The sequence below is a fragment of the Neofelis nebulosa genome, chromosome 14, assembly GCF_028018385.1.
Source record: "Neofelis nebulosa isolate mNeoNeb1 chromosome 14, mNeoNeb1.pri, whole genome shotgun sequence".
In the NCBI taxonomy this organism is placed as follows: domain Eukaryota; kingdom Metazoa; phylum Chordata; class Mammalia; order Carnivora; family Felidae; genus Neofelis; species Neofelis nebulosa.
Window position 1 is genome coordinate 33,190,852 of NC_080795.1, and position 21,549 is coordinate 33,212,400.

At 36.8% G+C, this 21,549-nt stretch overlaps 1 protein-coding gene across 5 annotated transcripts in view; it reads left to right on the forward strand.

Moving 5' to 3' along the window:
* The first annotated feature begins 698 nt into the window (after positions 1 to 698).
* The window catches only part of LRRCC1 (leucine rich repeat and coiled-coil centrosomal protein 1), a 47,721-nt gene continuing 26,870 nt past the window's right edge, over positions 699 to 21,549 (forward strand). The window contains exons 1-6 of one of the 5 annotated variants that reach the window (XM_058698445.1): positions 699 to 870; positions 3,211 to 3,416; positions 3,717 to 3,782; positions 8,431 to 8,598; positions 11,454 to 11,629; positions 11,722 to 11,928. In XM_058698445.1, the coding sequence (XP_058554428.1) occupies positions 782 to 870; positions 3,211 to 3,416; positions 3,717 to 3,782; positions 8,431 to 8,598; positions 11,454 to 11,629; positions 11,722 to 11,928 (912 nt within the window). In that variant the 5' untranslated portion in view covers positions 699 to 781. Of the gene's footprint in view, positions 928 to 3,210; positions 3,417 to 3,716; positions 3,783 to 8,430; positions 8,599 to 11,453; positions 11,630 to 11,721; positions 11,929 to 12,028; positions 12,048 to 14,583; positions 14,605 to 21,549 lie in introns of those variants that run through there. The other 4 variants (XM_058698448.1, XM_058698447.1, XM_058698450.1 and 1 more) reach the window with 4 other exon arrangements.

The following is a 21,549-nucleotide window of genomic DNA, read 5'->3' on the forward strand; positions in this document are numbered from 1 at the left end:
TAAATATTCCCATGAGTTAGAGAGCAAGCCTACCAGGTGGCCTCTTCGACCTTCTGGTATTGTTTTGCTACCTGAAATGTCATTCATTTCCAGAATTCCCTTTGACCTAGTAAGACTCTGCTCAGTCATCAATAACTGTTTAGAAAACTTTCCCACTACCCACATCTCTATACATTTTGCACAAATGCTCCAGTGCTATTCCTAGCACTCACCCTGTTGCACGTCAATTGTTTCCTCCATTGAACTGTGAATGCTTCCAGGAACGAGAATGGGTTTCAACTTATTCCTCATGGCACAGGTAAGTGCCTGGCATATGTAAAGGCATCCCATAAATGTTTACTGACTGAATCAACAACAGTAGGTGCAATGGCCGGTGGGGGAACAACTAACTTAGTTCTGTAAAGACAAACTGCTATCAAATCGGCTTCAGAAGTCAGCCACCTAAAACGCAAAAATCATACAGAACAGCTTCAAAGGAAAAACTCACTCTTTCCCCAACAGCTACCACGCGGAATGATGTTTCCCTTTACGGCAAGTCTCGAGAGTTGCGCCCTAGATACCGTAAAAGGGAGGGAAGCCCTTGGGGAAGAAAATCAGGTTTCCCGCTTTGCGGCACCGTAAGGGCGGGAAAGTGCCCGGCTGTCGGTTGGAAGACGGGCGGGTGCGGGGATCATCGCCCCGCCCTCTCGGACTGGACTTCCGCTCACCAAGGAGGCGTGTTCCGGGCTCTCCGACCCAGCTCTGGGCGCCGGTTAAGATCAAGGTTCCCGTCGCCGGTTCCATGGAGGCGCCGGTGGAGGCGGAAGTTGAAAATGGGGACGGCGACAGCAGCTGCGGGGACTTGTGCTTCATGGACAAAGGCCTGCGAAGGTAAAGGGTGCTGCTCAGCCAGAAGCAGCCCGCGCATTCCCCGGACGGCAGTTGTGGGTAGGTGGCTGCCTCGGTGCAGCGGAGGCGGCACAGCTTTACCCAGACCACACACAAATGCTGTCCGGCTTTCTCCCGCCTTAGAGCTGCAGAATTGCTCTGAAGTTCCTCGTCCCACGAATTGTCCTTATTCCTTTCCACTTGGACTTCTGAGCAACCTGGAAACTGCCCTACGACCTGACTCTACCAGCCTTTAACCATCCTCCCTCCTTTACTGGTTCTCCTTGTTTTTCTAATTATTCTTTTTTTTTTTTTACTTGTTCTGTAATTGTTAGCATTCTCCGGTTCTGTCTTGTCTTTTCTGCTCCTTCTCTTACTTTGACAAAAAGTGGCACCGTGGTATCTCTAGAAGCTGTGGAGCGAAGTTTTACTGCTCTTCATTAGTTTTGCCTCAATTCTCTACACCTGCATTCTAATTTCTCCTTTGCAGAACACTACGATACCTATATCCATATACTTTTTGAAAGTGCTAAACATCATATTTAGCTAGTCGTTTCCCTCTTTCATGTAGCCCGTTTATGCATGACATACTAAGTTCTTTGTTCTGCTTTACTGACTGGTCCTTGCCTACCTTTTCGGTCTCCCCTCTTAACCATTTCTTCATTTTACTCTATGATTAGCCATACTGCGCTACTGGCAGTTCCATAGTAGGCTTCTCTGTGCTTTTGCACATGCTGTTCCTTTGTGGCATGCCCTGCCATATGCAGAACCTTGCTGCTGATAATTAAACCATCTTGTTCTGGATTCTGATCTAAAATTTGCTACAAGACCCCAAGGAGATGTGTTTTAAAGGAATATTTACATTTATATTTAATAATAGCTGTTATTTACTGAATGCCATTTATGTGTACATATTATATACGTTATCACTAATCCTCACAATTATTCTGCAAGAGGGCAATTTTATAAGTGACAGGAGGCTTAAAGGATCTAAACAGCTCTTCAGCTTCACGCAGCTTGTGAGTGATTAAGTTCAAATTTAAACCCTGTTTCTGTCTAATTTCAGGGTCTGCTTTTTCTCCTGTACCACATTATCTGCAAAGTACTAATTTCCAAAAAGTAAAATGTGTCAGAAAATAAATGTACATCATTATGAGCATGTGTTAATAGCATAAGGCCTGGCACTAAATGATACCTCAGTAAATGACAGTAGCTAATTTTCTGCCACGAGTTATTAGGTGCTTCAGTCTGAATTCTAAGGGAGGAGCTGAATGATCTTATGGCATATTTAAAGTGTTTTTGTGTTTTAATTTTGAATTTGAAATTCTTGATGCTAATTTGGAAGCACACCAGAATCCCTTGTTTTTTATTTTACTCCCTGAGTACTAAACCTGCACTTTCACCAGTTAGGTTTCCTCTATGGTAGCTGCTACAGAACATAGAACAGATGCCTGTAACATTGTGTGTTCCTATTCCCAACTGTTCCTCCACCCAGCATCTCTGAACTATGTGCACTGTAGTTTTTATTCCTGGAACTACTATCTTCAGGAAATGTTCTGGTAATAAATGGCAGTAATTGAGAGAATGAAGAGATGAGTTCTATTTAGAGAAGGTGCATTCCAAATTTATAGAAGGGAGGATGGAATTCACTAGAAATAGCACTAGAAATAGACTTTCACTACAGATAGCAATAACTAATGGTTTCTTTTGAAACCAACTACTTTCTGGTTAAATAGCTGTCGGAAATGGTAAATAAGGCAAGATTATAAACTCCAGTGCCAGATCTGGATTTATACTGCCTCAGGTAATAACGATAGGAACTTGGACAACTTATTTAATATCTGCAAACTTCAGTATCTTTATTCAGTATCTCAGAATACTGAGGATATTCAGTATTCTCTGCAATACTGGTTGCTGAGAATTGTTGCGAGGGTTAAATGAAATGAAGAAACTGGGGGTTAGAGAGGTTAACTCACTTAAGTAATTTAGCAAAAGAAAATGGTAGAGTGCAGATTTGAACTGGGGTATTATGATTCCAGGGCCTTTACAGTTACAGCCTTCATTATATGCTGATGTATGTAGAAGCTAGAAATGCCTAGGGTCACTTGCCTCTGTTGAATGGATTTCTTGTTTATCTCTATGGTCCAAAATACTGATTAGTGGTAAGAAGCACTGTACCTTATGAGATATTAAAATGTTACCATAAGTAGGAAGGATTTCATTATAGAATGAGTAGAGCACATAATTATCATCTACATGGTATTTGGTTGATTTTAATTATTTGGTCATGATTTTAAAATCTGTTCCTTAATTATTTTTGATAACATATATTTTCTCTTGTAGCATATCAGAGTTATCTTTAGATTCAACCCTTCATGCCATCAATCTTCATTGCAATAACATCTCAAAAATTGAAGCCATTGATCATGTTTGGAATTTACAACACTTAGATCTGTCATCTAATCAAATAACTCAAATTGAAGGGCTAAATACACTGACAAAACTATGCACTTTAAATTTGTCCTGCAATATGATCACAAGAATAGAAGGTTTGTAAGTGATTTTCATGTGATACTTTGCATAAAAAAGATGATTTAAATGCTTTTCTTCTTCCCAAAAGAATGGAATAAAATATAAACCTTTGAAAACTGAGCCTAACTTTTACTACATAAAGAGTTTTCTTCAAGAAAAGTTATCAGTTTTTTAAGTATTTTGTAAAATGCCAATAAAATTGATTTCACTGCTATCTGACTGGATTTGCTTCGAACTGTCTGAAATAGCAATACTGTGTAGCTCTAAATAATTATTTTAATTCCTTAAAGGCTTTATTTTATTTTATTTTATTTTAGGACTTGAAACACTAATTAATCTGACTAGATTGAATTTATCTTATAACCACATCAATGATCTTAGTGGTAAGTAGATAATCTTATATTTTCTATAATGCTGAATGTTTGCTACATGTGATGAATTAGGCTGAGCTCAGCATGCTGAAAACTGAATAATCCCATTTTTGACCAAAATATCATCTAGAGAGTGTACTTCAGTCATAATTCTTTTTTTTGGTGCCAAAGCTACAGCTAAAATAAAAAAATAGGAACATAAACTAGGGTGCTCGGCAACAGAAAAAACTTGGATGGGAAAGACTTAGTTTGGGAGAATAACAATGTTTTAATCGTAAATAAGTAATATACTATCATATAAAGAAGAATAGTTATAATAGAACTTTTTACAATGATGAAAATATTATATATCTATGCTGTGTGGTATGACAACTAATTGCCAGATGTATCCTTTTGGAGCACTTAAAATGTGGCTAGTGCAGTGAGGAACTAAATTTGCAATTTAATTTTAACTTAATTTTAAAAAGCCGTATGTGGCTAGTGCTAAGATATTGGGCCATATGGGTATACAGCATTCTAAAGGCTATTGCGAATTGAAGATCAAATAAATTTTTTTCTTTTTGACTTTTAGCATGTCTACAAAGTTAAACATTGTTACCTATTTTTAATTGAGTAAAGTGATACACTGATAAAATGAACAAAGTTTCATGATTATTCTTAGAATTATCTGTTAGAACTGGCAGATTTCTTCTAATTATCTTCACAATTCTATCAGTATTTGAAACAATTTTATTCATGTGTTTATTTTTCTCCCAGTACTACAAAAGTACTGCCCTATGCCAGGTATTTCATATACAGAAAATTAAAGAGAACCCTACCATTAAGCTGGAATGGCAAGAATATTTTAATTTTTTAATGTTTATTTATTTTTGAAAGAGAGAGAGAGACTGAGTACGAGTGGGGGGAGGGGCAGGGAGAGAGGGAGACAAAATCCGAAGCAGGCTCCAGGCTCTGCACTGTCAGCACGGAGCCTGATACATGGCTCAAACCCACGAACTGTGTCATGACCTAACCTGAAGCTGGACGATTAACCAACTGAGCCACCCAGGTGCCTCAAGAATACTTTAATTTTTTAAAACCTTTTTTCCCTGGGATGCCTGAATGGCTCAGTCAGTTGAACATCCCACTCTTGGTTTCGCCTCAGGTCATGATCCCAGGGTCTTGAGATAGAACCCTGGGTTGGGCATGAAGCCTACTTGAGATTCCCTCTTTCTCTCCCACTGCCCCTCTCTCCTGCTTGCTCTCTCTTTTTCTCTCTCCAAAAAAAAAAATTAAAAAATAAACGTTTTTTTCCCAAAGATGTGAAAATATTAGAATTGAGTATTAACCCTAGCTTTGTCACTGCTACATGCTGTTGAGCAAAGTATATTATTACTATTTGGATGCAGTTTCCTTATCTGAAGAATGTGACTCTTGGATAAGATTTGCTCGTTCATTCACTCAACAAATATTTATTGACGATCACTGTATCACATACTGTTCTATAGTGATGAAAAACAACAACAACAAATAGATTAGGTTCTGGTCATAGGGCTTACATTGTAGTGAGGAAGAAAAACAAAAAATATGATTATGTCAACCCCTTGAAAATAAGCAAAAGATTTGAGCAGACGCTTCCCCAAGAGGATATCCAAATGGCAAATAAGCACATGAAAAATATATGTATATATTTAGCATCCTTAGTGATTAAGAAAATGCAAATTACAATTGTAATCAGATCTACTTCATACCTGCTAGAATAGATAGTTTTAAAAACTTACAGTTTTACAAAAGACTGGTGAGATTGTATAGCAGCTAGAACTTGCATACACTGTGGGGAGAACTGAAATGATACAACTATTTTGGAAAGCAGTTTGAAGGTTTCTTATAATCTTAAACATACACTCACCATATAATCATGCAGTCCTTCTAGGTATTTACCTAAGAGAAATGAAAACATGTCTATTCAAAACCCTGTACATGAATGTTTATGTGATTATATAGCTGTTTATATAATGATGTTTATATGATTCTTTATAATCTCCCCAAACTGGAAACAGTCTATACGTTTACCACTTAGTAAACAGAAAACAAATAATAAACAAATTGTGATTTATCCACATGATGGAATATGCTTGGGAGCAAAAAGGAATGAACTATTGATACATGCAGTCATATGGATAAATCTAAAAAGAAATAGGCTAAGTGCAGGGAGTAAGACACAGAAGGTTCCACTGTATGATTTCATTTATATGGCATTCTGACAAAGGCAAGTTTTAGTGGCAGAAATTAGATCATTAGTTGCCAGGGGTTGAAAATGGGAACAGAGACATGTTGATTGGAGGGATGGAAATGTTCTGCATCTTATTATAGTAGTGGTTATACAACTGTATATGCTTCTTAGAATACATTGATATGTATACCTAAAAAGAGTGTGTTTTAGTGACTTCATATCAGATTGTAATAAGGAGTATGAAGAAAATATAGGAAACCATGTAAGTTCTAATGGATAATTCTTAGAATGATAATATTTTATGTGTTCAATAAACAAAGGCACTTTATATAAGAGCATGCAAAAACAGTAAGGCACCTCACCTTCAAGCCTGTCCTGATAAAAGAACAGAAAGAAGGGTAATGTGCTAGAGCATAGTAATGAGGGGTTAATGTGCTAAGAAAACAGATGAGAAAGTAGGCAAAGGCCAGATCACAGCTTCATACTCAGGGTAAAAGTTTGCATATTATTCTAGGTGCAATAGGAAGCCATAGGAGGGCTTTAAACAAGTAAGTGATATATGTGTTTTTAAAGGATCGCTTTGGGGGCGCCTGCGTGGCTCAGTCGGTTGAGCTTCTGACTTCAGCTCAGGTCGTGATCTCACGGTTCGTGAGTTCGAGCCCTGTGTCAGGCTCTGGGCTGATGGCTCAGAGCCTGGAGCCTGCTTCCGATTCTGTGTCTCCCTCTCTCTCTGCCCCTCCCCCATTCATGCTCTGTCTCTCTCTGTCTCAAAACTAAATAAATATTTTAAAAAAATTTAAAATAAAGGATCACTTTGGTTGCTGAGTAAGAATGAATGTTAGAAGGATAGGAGTGGAAGTCAAGTGATTGGTTAGGAGAGACTCGGACTAAGGTGGAAATAGTGTAGAGGAGCAAATGGATATATTTTGGGGGTAGAGTTCATAGGATTTGCTGATGGATTGAGATAAGGAAATGAAGAAAAAAGGAATCAAAGGTAATTAGCTGTGAGTTTTTTCTGTAGTTACAGGCGGATGATGGTACTATGTGGGAAAGATTGGGGGAAAAACCAGAGTTTAGGGGGTGAGACGTAAGGATTCTGTCTTAAATTTGAGAACCCTATTAGACATATGTGTTTATGTATTTGTATAACGTGCAGTTTAGAGATTGGGAATCATAGTTGGAGTTGTAGATTTGGCACATCAATGGTATTTGTAACCATGAAACTGTAAGACATCCTGGATAGCATATGAATAGAGAAGGCAGACCAGGAATGAGCCTTTAAAATTGAAAAGTAAGAGGAACATAAAGTTAAAACATGAGAGGAAGAACCAGTAACGTGGAACAAGGACTTAGAAACGTCACAGGAAATTAAGAAGAAATGCTGAGTACTTACAAGAACGCATGAGAGAAAATCTGATCTTGTAGAGAGTTGTCAGAGAAGACTTTTCTGAGGACATGAGGGATGAGTTGAAGTCAGTGATGAGGACTGTGAACAAAAGAAGAGGCAACCCTGTAAGGAACAGAAGTAGAAATTAGCCCAATAAAGATGGAGAAGAGAAGAGTATACCAGTCAGGTTGAAGAAATTGAAGGGAAAAAAAAAGGTGGGTAAAGTTGAATTTATATGTGGAGAGTACTAAACCAAGCAAAATTGTATATAAGACCTCAGGAGGAACAATATAGAGTACACCTCTGAATGGTCTTTCCAAAAGAAGGGAGACTAGGGCATTCATCCACTGACAGTCCCCCTTCTGTTGGGAATATCCCTGGAGGTTTTAACTCCCTTACATTTCCAGGCTGCACCTTTGCTCAAAAGCTCCATCTTGAAGGGAGCTCTGAGGCAAGAAAAGAGAAACATGAAGTGCTCCGGGGAGACACTGGCAGTGTACATGGCCGCATTCATCACAGCTGCAGCTCAAGTCCGAGGCTGGTCAATGAGAATGGTACCAGGCAGCAGTCGCCTCTGCTGCAAACCTAGTTCCTAACATTACCATGCTCTAGGTGCACTCATGTAAGAATTAGTACCAGGGAACGAAATCAAATGGGTGCTATTTGTGTTTTATGCTCAAACCAACAAAATTGAAGGATATTGCAGTGTTTGCTTATGTCTACTAATCAAAAATATGTGTTGATCGAGAGCCTTAAGTCATGCCTTTATGCTTCTCATAGAAGTACATAACATTGGCCTTGGGAGATACATTGTTGTGTTTGAAGAAAACCAGAGACCTCCAGGCTAGGGCCTCAAAGAGATGCTAAACCTGTGTTCCTTCAAAACAAAAATTGACTTTACGGATACCTTATTTATTAGCTGTAGCTATATGCAGAGTCTTATTAATGCTGCTCCTTTGTCTCAAAATCTAACCCATGTAAAAATTATTTTTTAATTAGTTCTTGGAAAAATGACTTTGGTGGTATCAAAAAATTTGTTTTTTTTTCCCCCCGTACTCCAGGTTTGATCCCCCTTCATGGAATTAAACATAAACTCAGATATATTGACTTACATAGTAATTGTATAGATAGTATCCATCACTTACTTCAGTGTATGGTAGGATTGCACTTCTTGACTAATCTCATTTTGGAGACAAATGGAGAGGATAACCCTGTCTGTCGTGTACCAGGTATGAGCAATTAATTTAATACTTTTTGTAATAGTTAATATTCAAAGATCCTTTATTTCCAGCAACTGGTGTTGATGACCTCCTTTTATTTGTCTTAAGCTTTGCAACTTTTTATTACATGTTTGGAAAAAACCATAATCGCAAATAATTTTTAAGACAAATTGCCATTAAAAGAACACAGGATGAACAGATAAGTAATTCTATATAAACAGCTTTATGCTTGATAAGTGAATGCCTCAAAATTAAATTATGTTATGTTATATTCTTACAGTATAATGCTGTGCAGGCATAAAAAAATAAAAAACAGAATCTTTAGCTACTGGTATGCACTTATCTCCAAGATATACTGTTAAGAGAAAGAAAAGCCGATTACAAAACATTGCAAATAATAGGTTGCCATTTGTACGCAAAGGGTAACGTGTGTATTTGCTGAGTATATATGTAAAATATCTAGAAGGCTACACCAAAAACTGGTAACAATGGCTAACTCCGGTATTAAGTAGCTGGAGGTCAGGAAATGCAGAAATAGTGGAAAGGGTAGCTGCAAATCAGGAAATGTTAGGAAATTTTTTTCATGTATACTTTTTCTTTTTTTTTTCTTTCTTTTTTTTTTTTTAAATTTTTTTTTTTAACGTTTTATTTATTTTTGAGACAGGGAGAGACAGAGCATGAACAGGGGAGGGTCAGAGAGAGGGAGACACAGAATCTGAAACAGGCGCCAGGCTCTGAGCTGTCAGCATAGAGCCCGACACGGGGCTCGAACTCACGGACCAAGAGATCATGACCTGAGCTGAAGTCGGACGCTTAACCGACTGAGCCACCCAGGAGCCCCTCCTGTATGCTTTTTAAATTTTATCTGTGAATGTGTTAAATAATTAATAAATAAATGATTTTTGTAAGAAAGAAAGCTTAAACTGAATATGATACATAGAAGACACTGCTGAAATGCCATTTGAGCTAATTCAGAATCCCTGAAAGCTGGCAAATACAAAGCAGACCAGACTGCAGTTTCTAGAACTCACTAATCTCAAGTTGCTTAACCAAGCAATAAGATGACAAATGTAGAATATGAACATATATTCTAAAGATCTGCTTGGGTAGAAGTTGGCTATAGAGTTGGCTCCATTCTGTTATTAATATGCAACTGTATGAAGGCTTTTCCCAGAATGGAAACCTGTTTTGATAATTTTACTTCAGACAAGAATATAATAGATTTGAGATTAACTATTTTCCTCAGGCGATATAATATAGAGTCTCCCTAACAATCAGGATAGTGAACTTCAGTTTTCTTTTCTTGAAAGGAAACCTTATTGGTAAAACAACTTTATTTTTTCTCTACTTACCCAAGTTGGATTTTTTCTTAACAGTTTGTCTTAAGAGTCTCTAGTTACTACAGTTTGAACCTTTGTTTTTCACTTTATTTGATGAGGGTATTATAACATGATTGCCATCCCTCTAGAATTGAAGGGATACTTATTACTAAAATTACTTAATCTCCCTTCAAAATTTCTAGTATTAATTTGCCAGACCTTCTTTATTTTGGAGTTTTCCCAACCATTTCATTGCCCTTTGTTTAAAATTATGGTTAAGTAAAATTAAAGTGTTTCTTTTAGCCAAAACACAAATTAATGGTGATTTATCAGATTTCTCATATTTAATTGTACTTAGGGAAAATAAACATATTCTTGAATAGTTGATACATTGCCTATCTTAATCTTAGTTATATGTAATTTAAGGGGGACAGTTGGGGATGTTTAATTGTACTAATGCTTGAGGCTTCATTAGCAAAATTCTGGATTTCTGGTTGTTACCCACATTACCTGATTTATATTTATACTAATCATATTACAAATAAAAGACATGTTTGGCTTTCTGTTCAGAATAAACTGTTACTTGGGAATGCAAGCTGGTGTAGCCACTCTGGAAAACAGTATGGAAGTTCCTCAAAAAACTAAAAATAGAACTACCCTACGACCCAGCAATTGCATTACTAGGCATTTATCCAAGGGATACAGGTGTGCTGTTTTGAAGGGACACATGCACCCCCATACCCCCATGTTTATAGCAGCACTATCAACAATAGCCAAAGGATGGAAAGAGCCCAAATGTCCACTGATGGATGAATGCATAAAGAAGATATATATATATACACACAATGGAGTATTACTTGGCAATCAAAAAGAATGACATCTTGCCATTTGCAACTATGTGGATGGAACTGGAGGGTATTATGCTAAGTGAAATTAGTCAGAGAAAGACAAAAATCATAGGACTTCACTCATATGAAGACTTTAAGAGACAAAACAGATGAACATAAGGGAAGGGAAACAAAAATAATATAAAAACAGGGAGGGGGACAAAGCATAAGAGACTTATAAATGTGGAGAACAAACTGAGGGTTACGGGAGGGGTTGTGGGAGGGGGGATGGCTAAATGGGTAAGGGGCACTAAGGAATCTACTCCTGAAATCATTGTTGTACTATATGCTAACTAATTTGCATGTAAATTTAAAAAAATAAAAAAACAAGTTAAAAAAAAAGAATAAACTGTTACTGGTATCATGCAGATATAACTTTAAAGCAATTTTATGAAAGATAAATCCAGCAATGGTGATTTTTAACTTTCTGATCTTCACCAGGAGGATTTTGTGGGATGGGTGGTGGGTACTGTTTGTTTTGTATTTAATGATTACATATTAGAGAAGGACCAAGGAGCTTTTATTACAAGTTTATTTGTTGCATTCCAGGACTAATTTTATCATTTAGATATATCTGGTAGCTGATAAATTTACTGTATTCTAGAAATAACTAACTTTTTAATGCCTGACTTTTCACTTTGAATATGTTGTTTCCAAGGGTACAGAGCAATTCTGCTCCAGACGTTGCCACAGCTTAGAATCCTAGATTGCAAGAACATATTTGGTGAGCCAGTAAATTTGTCAAAAATAAATTCATCACGCCTACAGTGCTTAGAAGGTCTTTTGGATAACTTATTTTCTTCAGATTCTCCACTAAATATAAGTGAAGATGAGGTATGGTATTGTTTTTTTTTTTAATATAAAAGGTAACTTCAAATTTTGACTAATATAAATTTAAAAGATTTTGGTTTGTTTCTGTATCATAGATAATTGATAGTATGCCAGTGGTAACACCACCCATCGATGAGATAGTTCCCTTGGATCAGTTTGCATCACCAACAGATACTGGTTTGACATCCTTTATATCTGTGTGTCCATCTTCTGAGCCGGAGAAAGTTAATCATGAAAACAATTTTAATAATGACATGAAACTTCAGAAAATAGATGATCAAATTTTACAGCTTCTCAATGACGTAACTATTTTTCCTATTTTTCTAAGCAGTGTGTTTGTTGAAAAAAATAGTTAAGAATATGTAAAATAAAAATACCATACAAGCTAACCAACTAGAAACACTTTACAGTTAACATATTGGTATGTATGTATTTTTTTCCTTTGCAGAAATAGGATTTGTAATAATAGTTTTATAATAGTAGTAGTAGAAAAAAGTAACACAATTTTTTCACTCATTTTCCTTTTTGTCCTTCAAATGTTTATTATGTAATTCCTTTGTTCTGCTGTACTTCATATTATTTCCACCCACCCACCTTTTATTTCAACCTTAAATAAACTCAGAACTCTTCGGACTCAATGTTTATTATCATACAGGATATGTGAATTTCTTTATTGTCTATTATCCTCTATTATCTAATTGCCTCTATTATGTTCACTTGTTTAATGATCAAAACCACTTCTAGAACTTAGAGCTGAATGACAAGTGAATTTACATAGTTCCTGCTTCAATTTCTGTTTACAGCAGACCCTCACCAGATTAATCTCTACTTTCCTGAGATATTAATTCTTTTTTTACCCCTACTACTGGTACCCTGGCTTTTAGAATATTTGAACTATGTGGATGAACTACAATTCCTAGATTTATTTTTGTTCAGGTCTCCAACCCTTGCTCTAGCATTCTTGGCTGTGATCTACAATAGCAGCTGTTTTCTTAAATATCACACCTCCCAGAATGCAGTAGATTATTACTTAACCCCTACCTGGATGTAAGGTAGAAATACTGTGGTACAGCCCAAAGAGGCTATTAGTCAAAAGTCTGTTTGACCTAGATATTTGTAATTAAATTTTAATCAAAAATTTTTCCTCCAAGTGAGGTGGGTGTGGGGAGTAGAAAACGCTAATGGACTTATGGTTCGAAAGATTTTTAATAATTCTGAATTGTTATCATACTTAAAATACTAACAGTGCTTCAATAAACAAGAGATCTACCTTAGGTCAGTGAATTAATAAGGATGTAAGGATTTTGTTTGCCAGAAATCTCTAGAGATTTCATTTGGGCCACATAGGTAGATCGTAATAGAACTGGGACAACAATGCCAGCCTATACATTCTTTGATATTGTTGATAACATGTCACTGAGCTTTCAGACGTCTCCATTTACTCAGATTTCATCGTACGTCTTTTCTAATGGCTGATTCTTCTACCAATGTCAGAACTTAGATTTAAGTTGAGTAACTTAAATATGAAGTGAACTTTTGCGGCTTTTCTTATGCCATCCTCCTTTCATTTTCACAACAACCCAATCAAGTAGATAGGGATTAACATATCATTCTTATTTTATGGAAAAGAAACTTGGGACTTGAGGCATCCTTATTAGTAAGAGAATTGAGCTTCAGACCCAAATCTCTAATAACCAGTCTGGTATTCTCTCCACCATCATGCTTTTTACTCAGTTATGGTGACAGTTCTTCCTACCTTGTAACCAAAAATAGGACTCTAGCTAACGGGGAAAAAACATGACTCATTGCTCCACATATTAAAAACAAAATTAGGTAAATAACTTCTTATCTGCTAATCTTGGTGTGGAAGGTAAACGTAAAATTTAATTTCAGTTGATGTATACACTCTGTTATTTCAAAAGTAGTAATTTATAAGTGAAGTCATTAAATTACTGAAAATGTGTTATACTACAATGATACTTTTAACTATGGGACTTAGAATTATTATACTGATTTTGAGAGTTCTCTGTGAAGACTTTTGTCTTTTAGTTTTTCCCTATCATTTTATGATGAAATTTTCAAATTTAGAGCAAACTTTAAAGAATTTATTAGTGAATACCAGTATACCCACCAACTAGATTCCAACACCAACATTTTACTTTACTTATTCCATCATATATCTATCCATTTATTTATTTATCAAACTGTCTTATGACATGGGGCACCTGGGTGGATCAGTCAGTTGAGCATCTGACTCTTGGTTTACGCTCAGGTCATGATCCCAGGGGTGTGGGATCGAGCCCCACGTCGGGCTCCCTGCTGAGCATGGAGCCTGCTTAAGATTCTCTTTCCTTCTACCCCTTTCCCTTGCTTGGGTGTGTGCTCTCTCTCTCTCTCTCTCTCAAATAAAAAAAAATTAAAATAAATTTTGAAAAAGTACCTTATGACACATTTCAAAGTAAATTACATGTATTGGTATACTTCCCCCAAAACACTTAAACATTGGTATACTTCCCCCAAAATAACTAACTATAGAGTTCAGTATTTTTTTTAACCATCATCTCTTTTGATGTAAAATATAGATGTGTGTTTTCCCTGAATTGACAGTATATATATATCTGTTACCCAAACTTCTAAGAAGATAAACATTACCGTGCTCAGCATTACCCTTTCTCACTGTCTTCTGATCCCCCAAGGCAATCACTTTTCTCACTTTTTCATCATAGATTATTGAATGCTTCTTCCAGAACCTAATATAAATGCAGTCATACAGTATATATACTCTTTTGTGTAAGGTCTCTTTCACTCAGCATAACTTTTTTTTTTCTTAATGTTTATTTATTTTTGAGAGAGAGAGAGACTGAGACAGAGCACAAGCAGGGAAGGGGCAAAGAGAGAGGGAGACACAGAATCTGAAGCATGCTCCAGCCTCTGAGCTGTCAGCACAGAGCCCAACATGGGGCTTGAACTCAAGAATGGTGAGATCATGACCTGATCTGAAGTCAATCGTTTAACCCACTGAGCCACCCAGGCACCCCACACTCAGCATAACTTTGAAATCATTCTATATATGTCTTTCTATTATTTAGATCTTTTTCATTGCTCTCAGCAGTAGTTTTAGTATACAAGTTTTGCATATCTTTTATTTTTTAATTTTTTTTTAAATTTTTTTTTTTTTTTTTTTTTTTTTTTTTAATTTTTGGGACAGAGAGAGACAGAGCATGAACGGGGGAGGGGCAGAGAGAGAGGGAGACACAGAATCGGAAACAGGCTCCAGGCTCCGAGCCATCAGCCCAGAGCCTGACGCGGGGCTCGAACTCGCGGACCGCGAGATCGTGACCTGGCTGAAGTCGGACGCTTAACCGACTGCGCCACCCAGGCGCCCCGCATATCTTTTATTAAATTTATTCCTAAATGTTTTATGTTTTACAGTATCACAAATCAAACAGTTTTTGTGGTTTCAGATCCCATGATTGCTGCTTATTTGTGAAATATAATTTATGTGTATATATGTATATGTATATATATATATATATATATATATATACATATACATATATACACACACACATATAGCGCTTGGGTCCTGTGACCTTGGTAAATTTACTTATTAGTTCTAGTACTTGTTTTTATATTCCTGGTGATTTTCTACATAAATGATCATATGGAGACAGTTTTCTTTCTTCTCTGATCTTTATGCTATTCCTTTTTGCTTTGTTGCAAGAGCTAGGATCTCCATTGCGATACTGATGATAAATAGTGAGAGTGGGCACTTTCGTCTTGTTTCTCATCTTAGGAGAGCCTTCAATATTTCATAATTCAGTATGATGTTAGTCTTATGTTTTTCATAATTGCCTTTTTATCAACTTAAGGAGTTTACTTCTGTCCCAAATTTGCTGAGTTTTCTGATGTTGTTGATATTTTTTTGTCAAATGCTTTTTCTGATCTTATGGTTTTCTTTTTTACTCACATAATAGTGTAAATTACATTGATTAATTTCCAAGTGTTAAACAAACATTGCGTTTTTTAAACCTCATTTAATTATGATATAGGATCCTTTTGTATATTCTTGGATTTAGTTTCTAATCAATGTTTTATGAGGGTTTTACATATTTGCTCATGAGGAATATTTCTTTTTACTTTAATTGTAGCATGAGGATTTGTGTCTTCTCTCTCTCTCCCTCTCTCTCTTATTTCATGTATTTTTTTTTTCTTGGTCAGTTTACCAAGGGCTTTGTTTTTCTTTACAAAAATCAGTTTTGTTAGTTTTTCTTAAGTTTATTTATTTGACAGAGAGAGAGAGAGCGAGCAGGGAAGGGGCAGAGAGAGAGAGAGAGACAGAGTATCCCAAGCAGGCTCAGCGCTGTCAGCCCAGAGCCCGATGCTGGGCTTGATCCTGCGAACCATGAGATCAGAGCTGAAATCAAGAGACACTCAACCAACTGAGCCACCCAGGTGCCCCAGTTTTGTTAATTTTATCTGCTTTCTGTTTTCTGTATTACTGATTCCTACATTTTTTTATTTCTTCTATTTACTTTTGAGTATACACTTCATTTTTCAGCTCTTTTTTTCCCTTTTTTTTTTTAACTTAAATTTTGGTTAATTAACGTAGTGCAGTAGTGGTTTCAGGAATAGAATTCAGTGATTCATCACCTGCATACAACACTCAGTGCTCATCACAAGTTCCCTTATTAGTACCCATGACCCATCTAGGCCCTCTCCCACCCACCTCCCTCTGTCAACCCGTAGTTTGTTCTCTGTCATTAAGACTCTCTTGTGGTTTATTTCCCTCCCTTCTCTCCCCCTTCCATATGTTCATGTTTTGTTTCTTTAATTCCACAAATGAGTGAGATCATATGGTATTCATCTTTTCTCTGATTGACTTATTTTGCTTAGCATAATACATTCTAACTCCAGCCACCTTGTTGCAAATGGCAAGATTTCATTCATTTTGATGTCTGAGTAATATTGCATTGAATATATATATACCACCTCTTTATTCATCAGTCAGTAGACATTTGGGCTCTCTCCATAGTTTGGCTATTGTTGATAATGCTGCTATAAATATCCGAGTCGTGTGTGTGTGTCCTTTGGGTAAATACCTAATAGTCCCATTGCTGGATTGTAGAGTAGTTCTATTTTTAGTTTCTTGAGGAACCTTCATACTGTTCTTCAGCGTGGCCGCACCAGTTTGCATTCCCACCAACAGTATAAGAGAGCTCCCCTTTCTCTGCATCCCCCCAATACCTGATGTTTCTTTTTTTAATTTTTAATTTTTTAATTTACATCCCAATTAGTTAGTATATAGTGCAACAGTGATTTCAGGAGTAGATTCCTTAATGCCCCTTACCCATTTAGCCCATCCCCCTTCCAGCAACTCTCTGTTCTCCATATTTAAGAGTCTCTTATGCTTTGTTCCCCTCCCTGTTTTTATATTATTTTTGCTTCCCTTCCCTTATGTTCATCTGTTCTGTGTCTTAAAGCCCTTATATGAGTTAAGTCATATGATTTTTGTCTTTCTCTGACTAATGTCACTTAGCATAATACCTTCTAGTTGTATCCACGTAGTTGCAAATGGCAAGATGTCATTCTTTTTGATTGCCAAGTAATACTCCATTGTATATATATACCACATCTTCTTTATCCATTCATCCATCGATGGACATTTGGGCTCTTTCCATACTTTGGCTATTGTCGATAGTGCTGTTATAAACATGGGGGTGCATGTGTCCCTTCAAAATAGCGCACCTGTATCCCTTGGATAAATGCCTAGTAGTGCAATTGCTGGGTCATAGGGTAGTTCTATTTTTAATTTTTTGAGGAACCTCTATACTGTTTTCCAGAGTGGCTGCACTGGTTTGCATTCCCACCCGCAATGCAAAAGAGATCCTCTTTCTCCACATCCTTGCCAACGTCTATTGTTGCCTGAGTTGTTAACGTTAGCCATGCTGACAGGTGTGAGGTGGTATCTCACTGTGGTTTTGATTTGTATTTCCCTGATGATGAATGATGTTGAGCATCTTTTCATGTGTCTGTTAGCCACCTGGATGTCTTTGGAAAATTGTCTATTCATGTCTTCTGCCCATTTCTCACTAGGTTATTTGTTTTGGGGTGTTGGATTTGGGTGTTGTTTGTAAGTTTTTTACAGATTTTGGATACTAACCCCTTATTAGATTTGTCTTTCACAGATACCTTCTCGCATTCTGTAGACTGCCTTTTAGTTTTGTTGATTGTTTCCTTTGCCGTGCAGAAGCTTATCTTGATTAAGTCCCAATAGTTGACGTTTGCTTTCCTTTCCCTTGCCTTCGGCGATGTGTCTGCTAAGAAGCTGCCGTAGCCGAGGTGAAAGAGGTTGCTGCCTGTGTTCTCCTCTAGGATTTTAATGGTTTCCTGTCTCACATTTAGGTCTTTCATCACATTTAGGTCTTATTTATGTGTATGGTGTAAGAAAGTGGTCCATGGGCACCTGGGTGGCTCAGTTGGTTAGACGTCTGACTCTTGATTTTGGCTCAGGTTATGATCTCATGGTTTTTGAGTTCAAGCCTTGTATTGGGCTTTGCAGTGACAGTGCGGAGGCTGCTTGTGGTTCTGTCTGCCACTCCCCTGCTTGCTGTCTCTTCAAAAGTAAACATTAAAAAACGAAAAAAAGGAAAGTGGTCCAGTTTCATTCTTCTGCATGTAGCCATCCAGTTATCCCAACACCATTTGTTGAAGAGACTTTTTTCCATTGGATGTTCTTTCCTGCTTCGTCAAGGATGAGTTGACCTTATAGTTCTGGATCTATTTCTGGGTTTTCTATTCTGTTGCATTGATCTGTGTGTCCTTCTTGTGCCAATACCATACTGCCTTCATCACTACAACTTTGTAATATAGCTTGAAATCTGGAATTGTGACCCCTTTAGTTTTGTTTTTCTTTTTCAGGATTGCTTTGGTTATTTGGGGTCTTTTGTGGTTCCATACAAATTTTAGGGTCGTTCTAGCTCTGTGAAGAATGCTGGTGGTATTTTGATAGGGATTGCATTAAGTGGGTAGATTGCTTTGGGTAGTACAGATATTTTAACAATGTTCTTCCAACTCATGAGCATGGAATGCTTTTCTATTTCTTTATGTTCTCTTCTATTTCTTTCATAAGTGTTTTATAGTTTTCAGAGTGTAGATCTTTTACCTCTTTAGTTAGGCTTATTCCTAGGTATCTTCCTGTTTTTGGTGTAATTGCACATGGGATCAATTTCTTGATTTCTTTTTCTGCTGTTCGTTATTGGTATATAGAAATGCAATAGATTTCTGCATGTTGATTTTATATCCTTTGACTTTGCTGAATTAATGTATTAGTTCTAGCACTTTTTAGTAGGGTTTCGGGTTTTCTGCATTGAGTATTATGTCACCTTTAAATAATGGAAGTTTGACTTCTTCATTACCAGTTTGGATGTCTTTTATTTCTTTTTGTTGTCTGATTACTGAGGCTAAGACTTCCCGTACTATGTTAACTAGTAATGGTGAAAATGGACTTTTTAAAAAATTTTTATTTATTAATTTGAGAGAGAGTGTGAGAGGCAAAGAGAGGGAAAGAAAGAATCCCAAGTAGGCCCCATTCTGTCAGCACATGCAGGGTTCAGTCCCACAAATCATGAGATCATGACCTGAACTGAAATCAAGAGTTGGTCGCTTACCAGTTGAATCAGTCACGTGCCCAAGAGTGAACATCCTTGTCTTATTCCTGATTGTATGGAAAAGGCTCTCAGTTTTTCCCCATTGAGGATGATATTAGCTGTGGGTCTTTTGTATATGGTCTTTATGATATTGAGGTATGTTCCATCTCTTCCTACTTTGTTCATGGTTTTTATTAACAATGGTGGCTGTATTTTGTCAAATACTTTTCCTGCATCTGTTGACAGAATCATATGGTTCTTAGCCTTTCTTTTATTAATGTGGTGTATCACATTGATTGATTTACATATGTTGAACCAGCCCCACAGCCTAGGAGTAAACCCTACTTGATCATGGTGAATAATTCTTTTAATGTAATGTTGAATTTGATTTGCTAGTATCTTGTTGAGAATTTTTGCATCCAAGCTCATCAGGGATATTGGCCTGTAATTCTCCTTTTCGTGGGGTCTTTGTCAGGTTTTGGAATCAAGGTAATGCTGGCTATGTAGAATGAGTTTGGAAGTTTTCCTTCTATTTCTATTTCTTGGAACAGTTTGAGAATAGGTATTAGCTCTTCTTTAAATGTCTGGTATAATATGCCTGAGAAGCCATGTGGCCCAGGATTCTTGTTTGTTGGAAGATTTTTTTTTTTTAATGTTACTTATTTATTTTGAGGGAGAGAGGGAGGGAGAGAGAATAGGGGAGGGGTGGAGAGAGGGAGAGACAGAATTCCAAGCAGTCTCCACACTGTCCATGCAGAACTTGACGGGGAGGCTCAAACTCATGAACCGTGAGATCATGACATGAGCTGAAATCAAGAGTCAGATGCCCATAGGCACCCTGTTGGGAGATTTTTGATTACTGATTCAATTTCTTTGCTGGTTATGGGTCTGTTCAAATTTTCTATTTCTTCCTGTTTCTGTTTTGCAGGAAATTTTTTCCAGATTGCACAGTTTTTTGGCATATAATTTTTCATAGTATTCTCTTATAATTGTATTTCTGTGGTGTTGGTTGTGATCTCTTCCATTCATGATTTTATCTATTTGGATCCTTTCTCTCTTCTTTTTGGTAAGTCTGGCTAGGGTTTTATCAATGTCATTAATTCTTTCAAAGAACCAACTCTTAGTTTCGTTGATCTGCTCTACTGTTTTTGTTGCTGTTTGTTTGTTTCTGTATCATTTATTTCTCCTCTAATCTTTATTATTTCCCTTCTGCTGGCTTTAGGCTGCATTTGCTGTTCCATTTCTAGCTCCTTTAGGTTTAAGGTTAGGTTTGGGACCTTTCTTGCTTCTTGAGGTAGGCCTGATTTGCAATATAATTCCCTCTTAGGACTTCCTTTGCTGCATCCCAAAGGTTTTGGACAGTCCATCTTTTTATTTTCATTTGCTTCCATGTATTTTTTTATTTCTTTAATTTTCTGGTTAACCCATTCATTCTTTAGTAGGATGTTCTTTAACATCCATGTATTTGAGGGATTTCCAAATTTTTTCTTGTGGTTGACTTCAAGTTTCATAGCATTATATTCCAGAAATATGCATGGTACGATCTTGATCTTTTTGTACTTGTTGAGGGCTGATTCGTGACCCAGTATGTGATCTATTCTGGAGAATGTTCCATGTGCACTCGAAAGGAATGTGTATTCTGTTGCTTTAGGAAGAAATGTTCTGAATATATCTGTTAAGTCCATCCTGTCCAGTGTGTCATTCAAAGCCATTGTTTCCTTGTTGATTTTCTGCCTAAGTGAACTGTTCATTGCTGTTACGTGAGGTGTTAAAGTCCCTTACTATTATTGTATTATTATCAATGAGTTTCCTTCTGTTTGTTATTCATTGCTTTATATATTTGGGTGTTCTCAGGTTGGGGCATAAATATAGCCCTCTTAATTATGATATAATGCCCTCCTTCATCTCTTTGTACGGTCTTTGTTTTAAAATCTACTTTGTCTGATATAAGTAGGGCTACTCCCACTTTCTTTTGACATTCATTAGCATGCTAGATGGTTCTCCATCCCCTCACTTTGAATCTGCAAGTGTCTTTAGGTCTAAAATGAGTCTCTTCTAGGTAGCATATAGATGGATCTTGTTTTGTTTATCCATTCTGGCACCTTTTGTCTTTTGATTGGAGCATGTAGTCCATTTACATCCAGAGTAATTATTGAAAGATATGAATTTAGTGCCATTGTGTTACCTGTTCCTGGTGATGCTCTTTGGTCCTTTCTAATCTTCGTTGCTTTTGGTCTTTTTTTTTTTCCTCAAAGAATTCCCCTTAAAATTTCT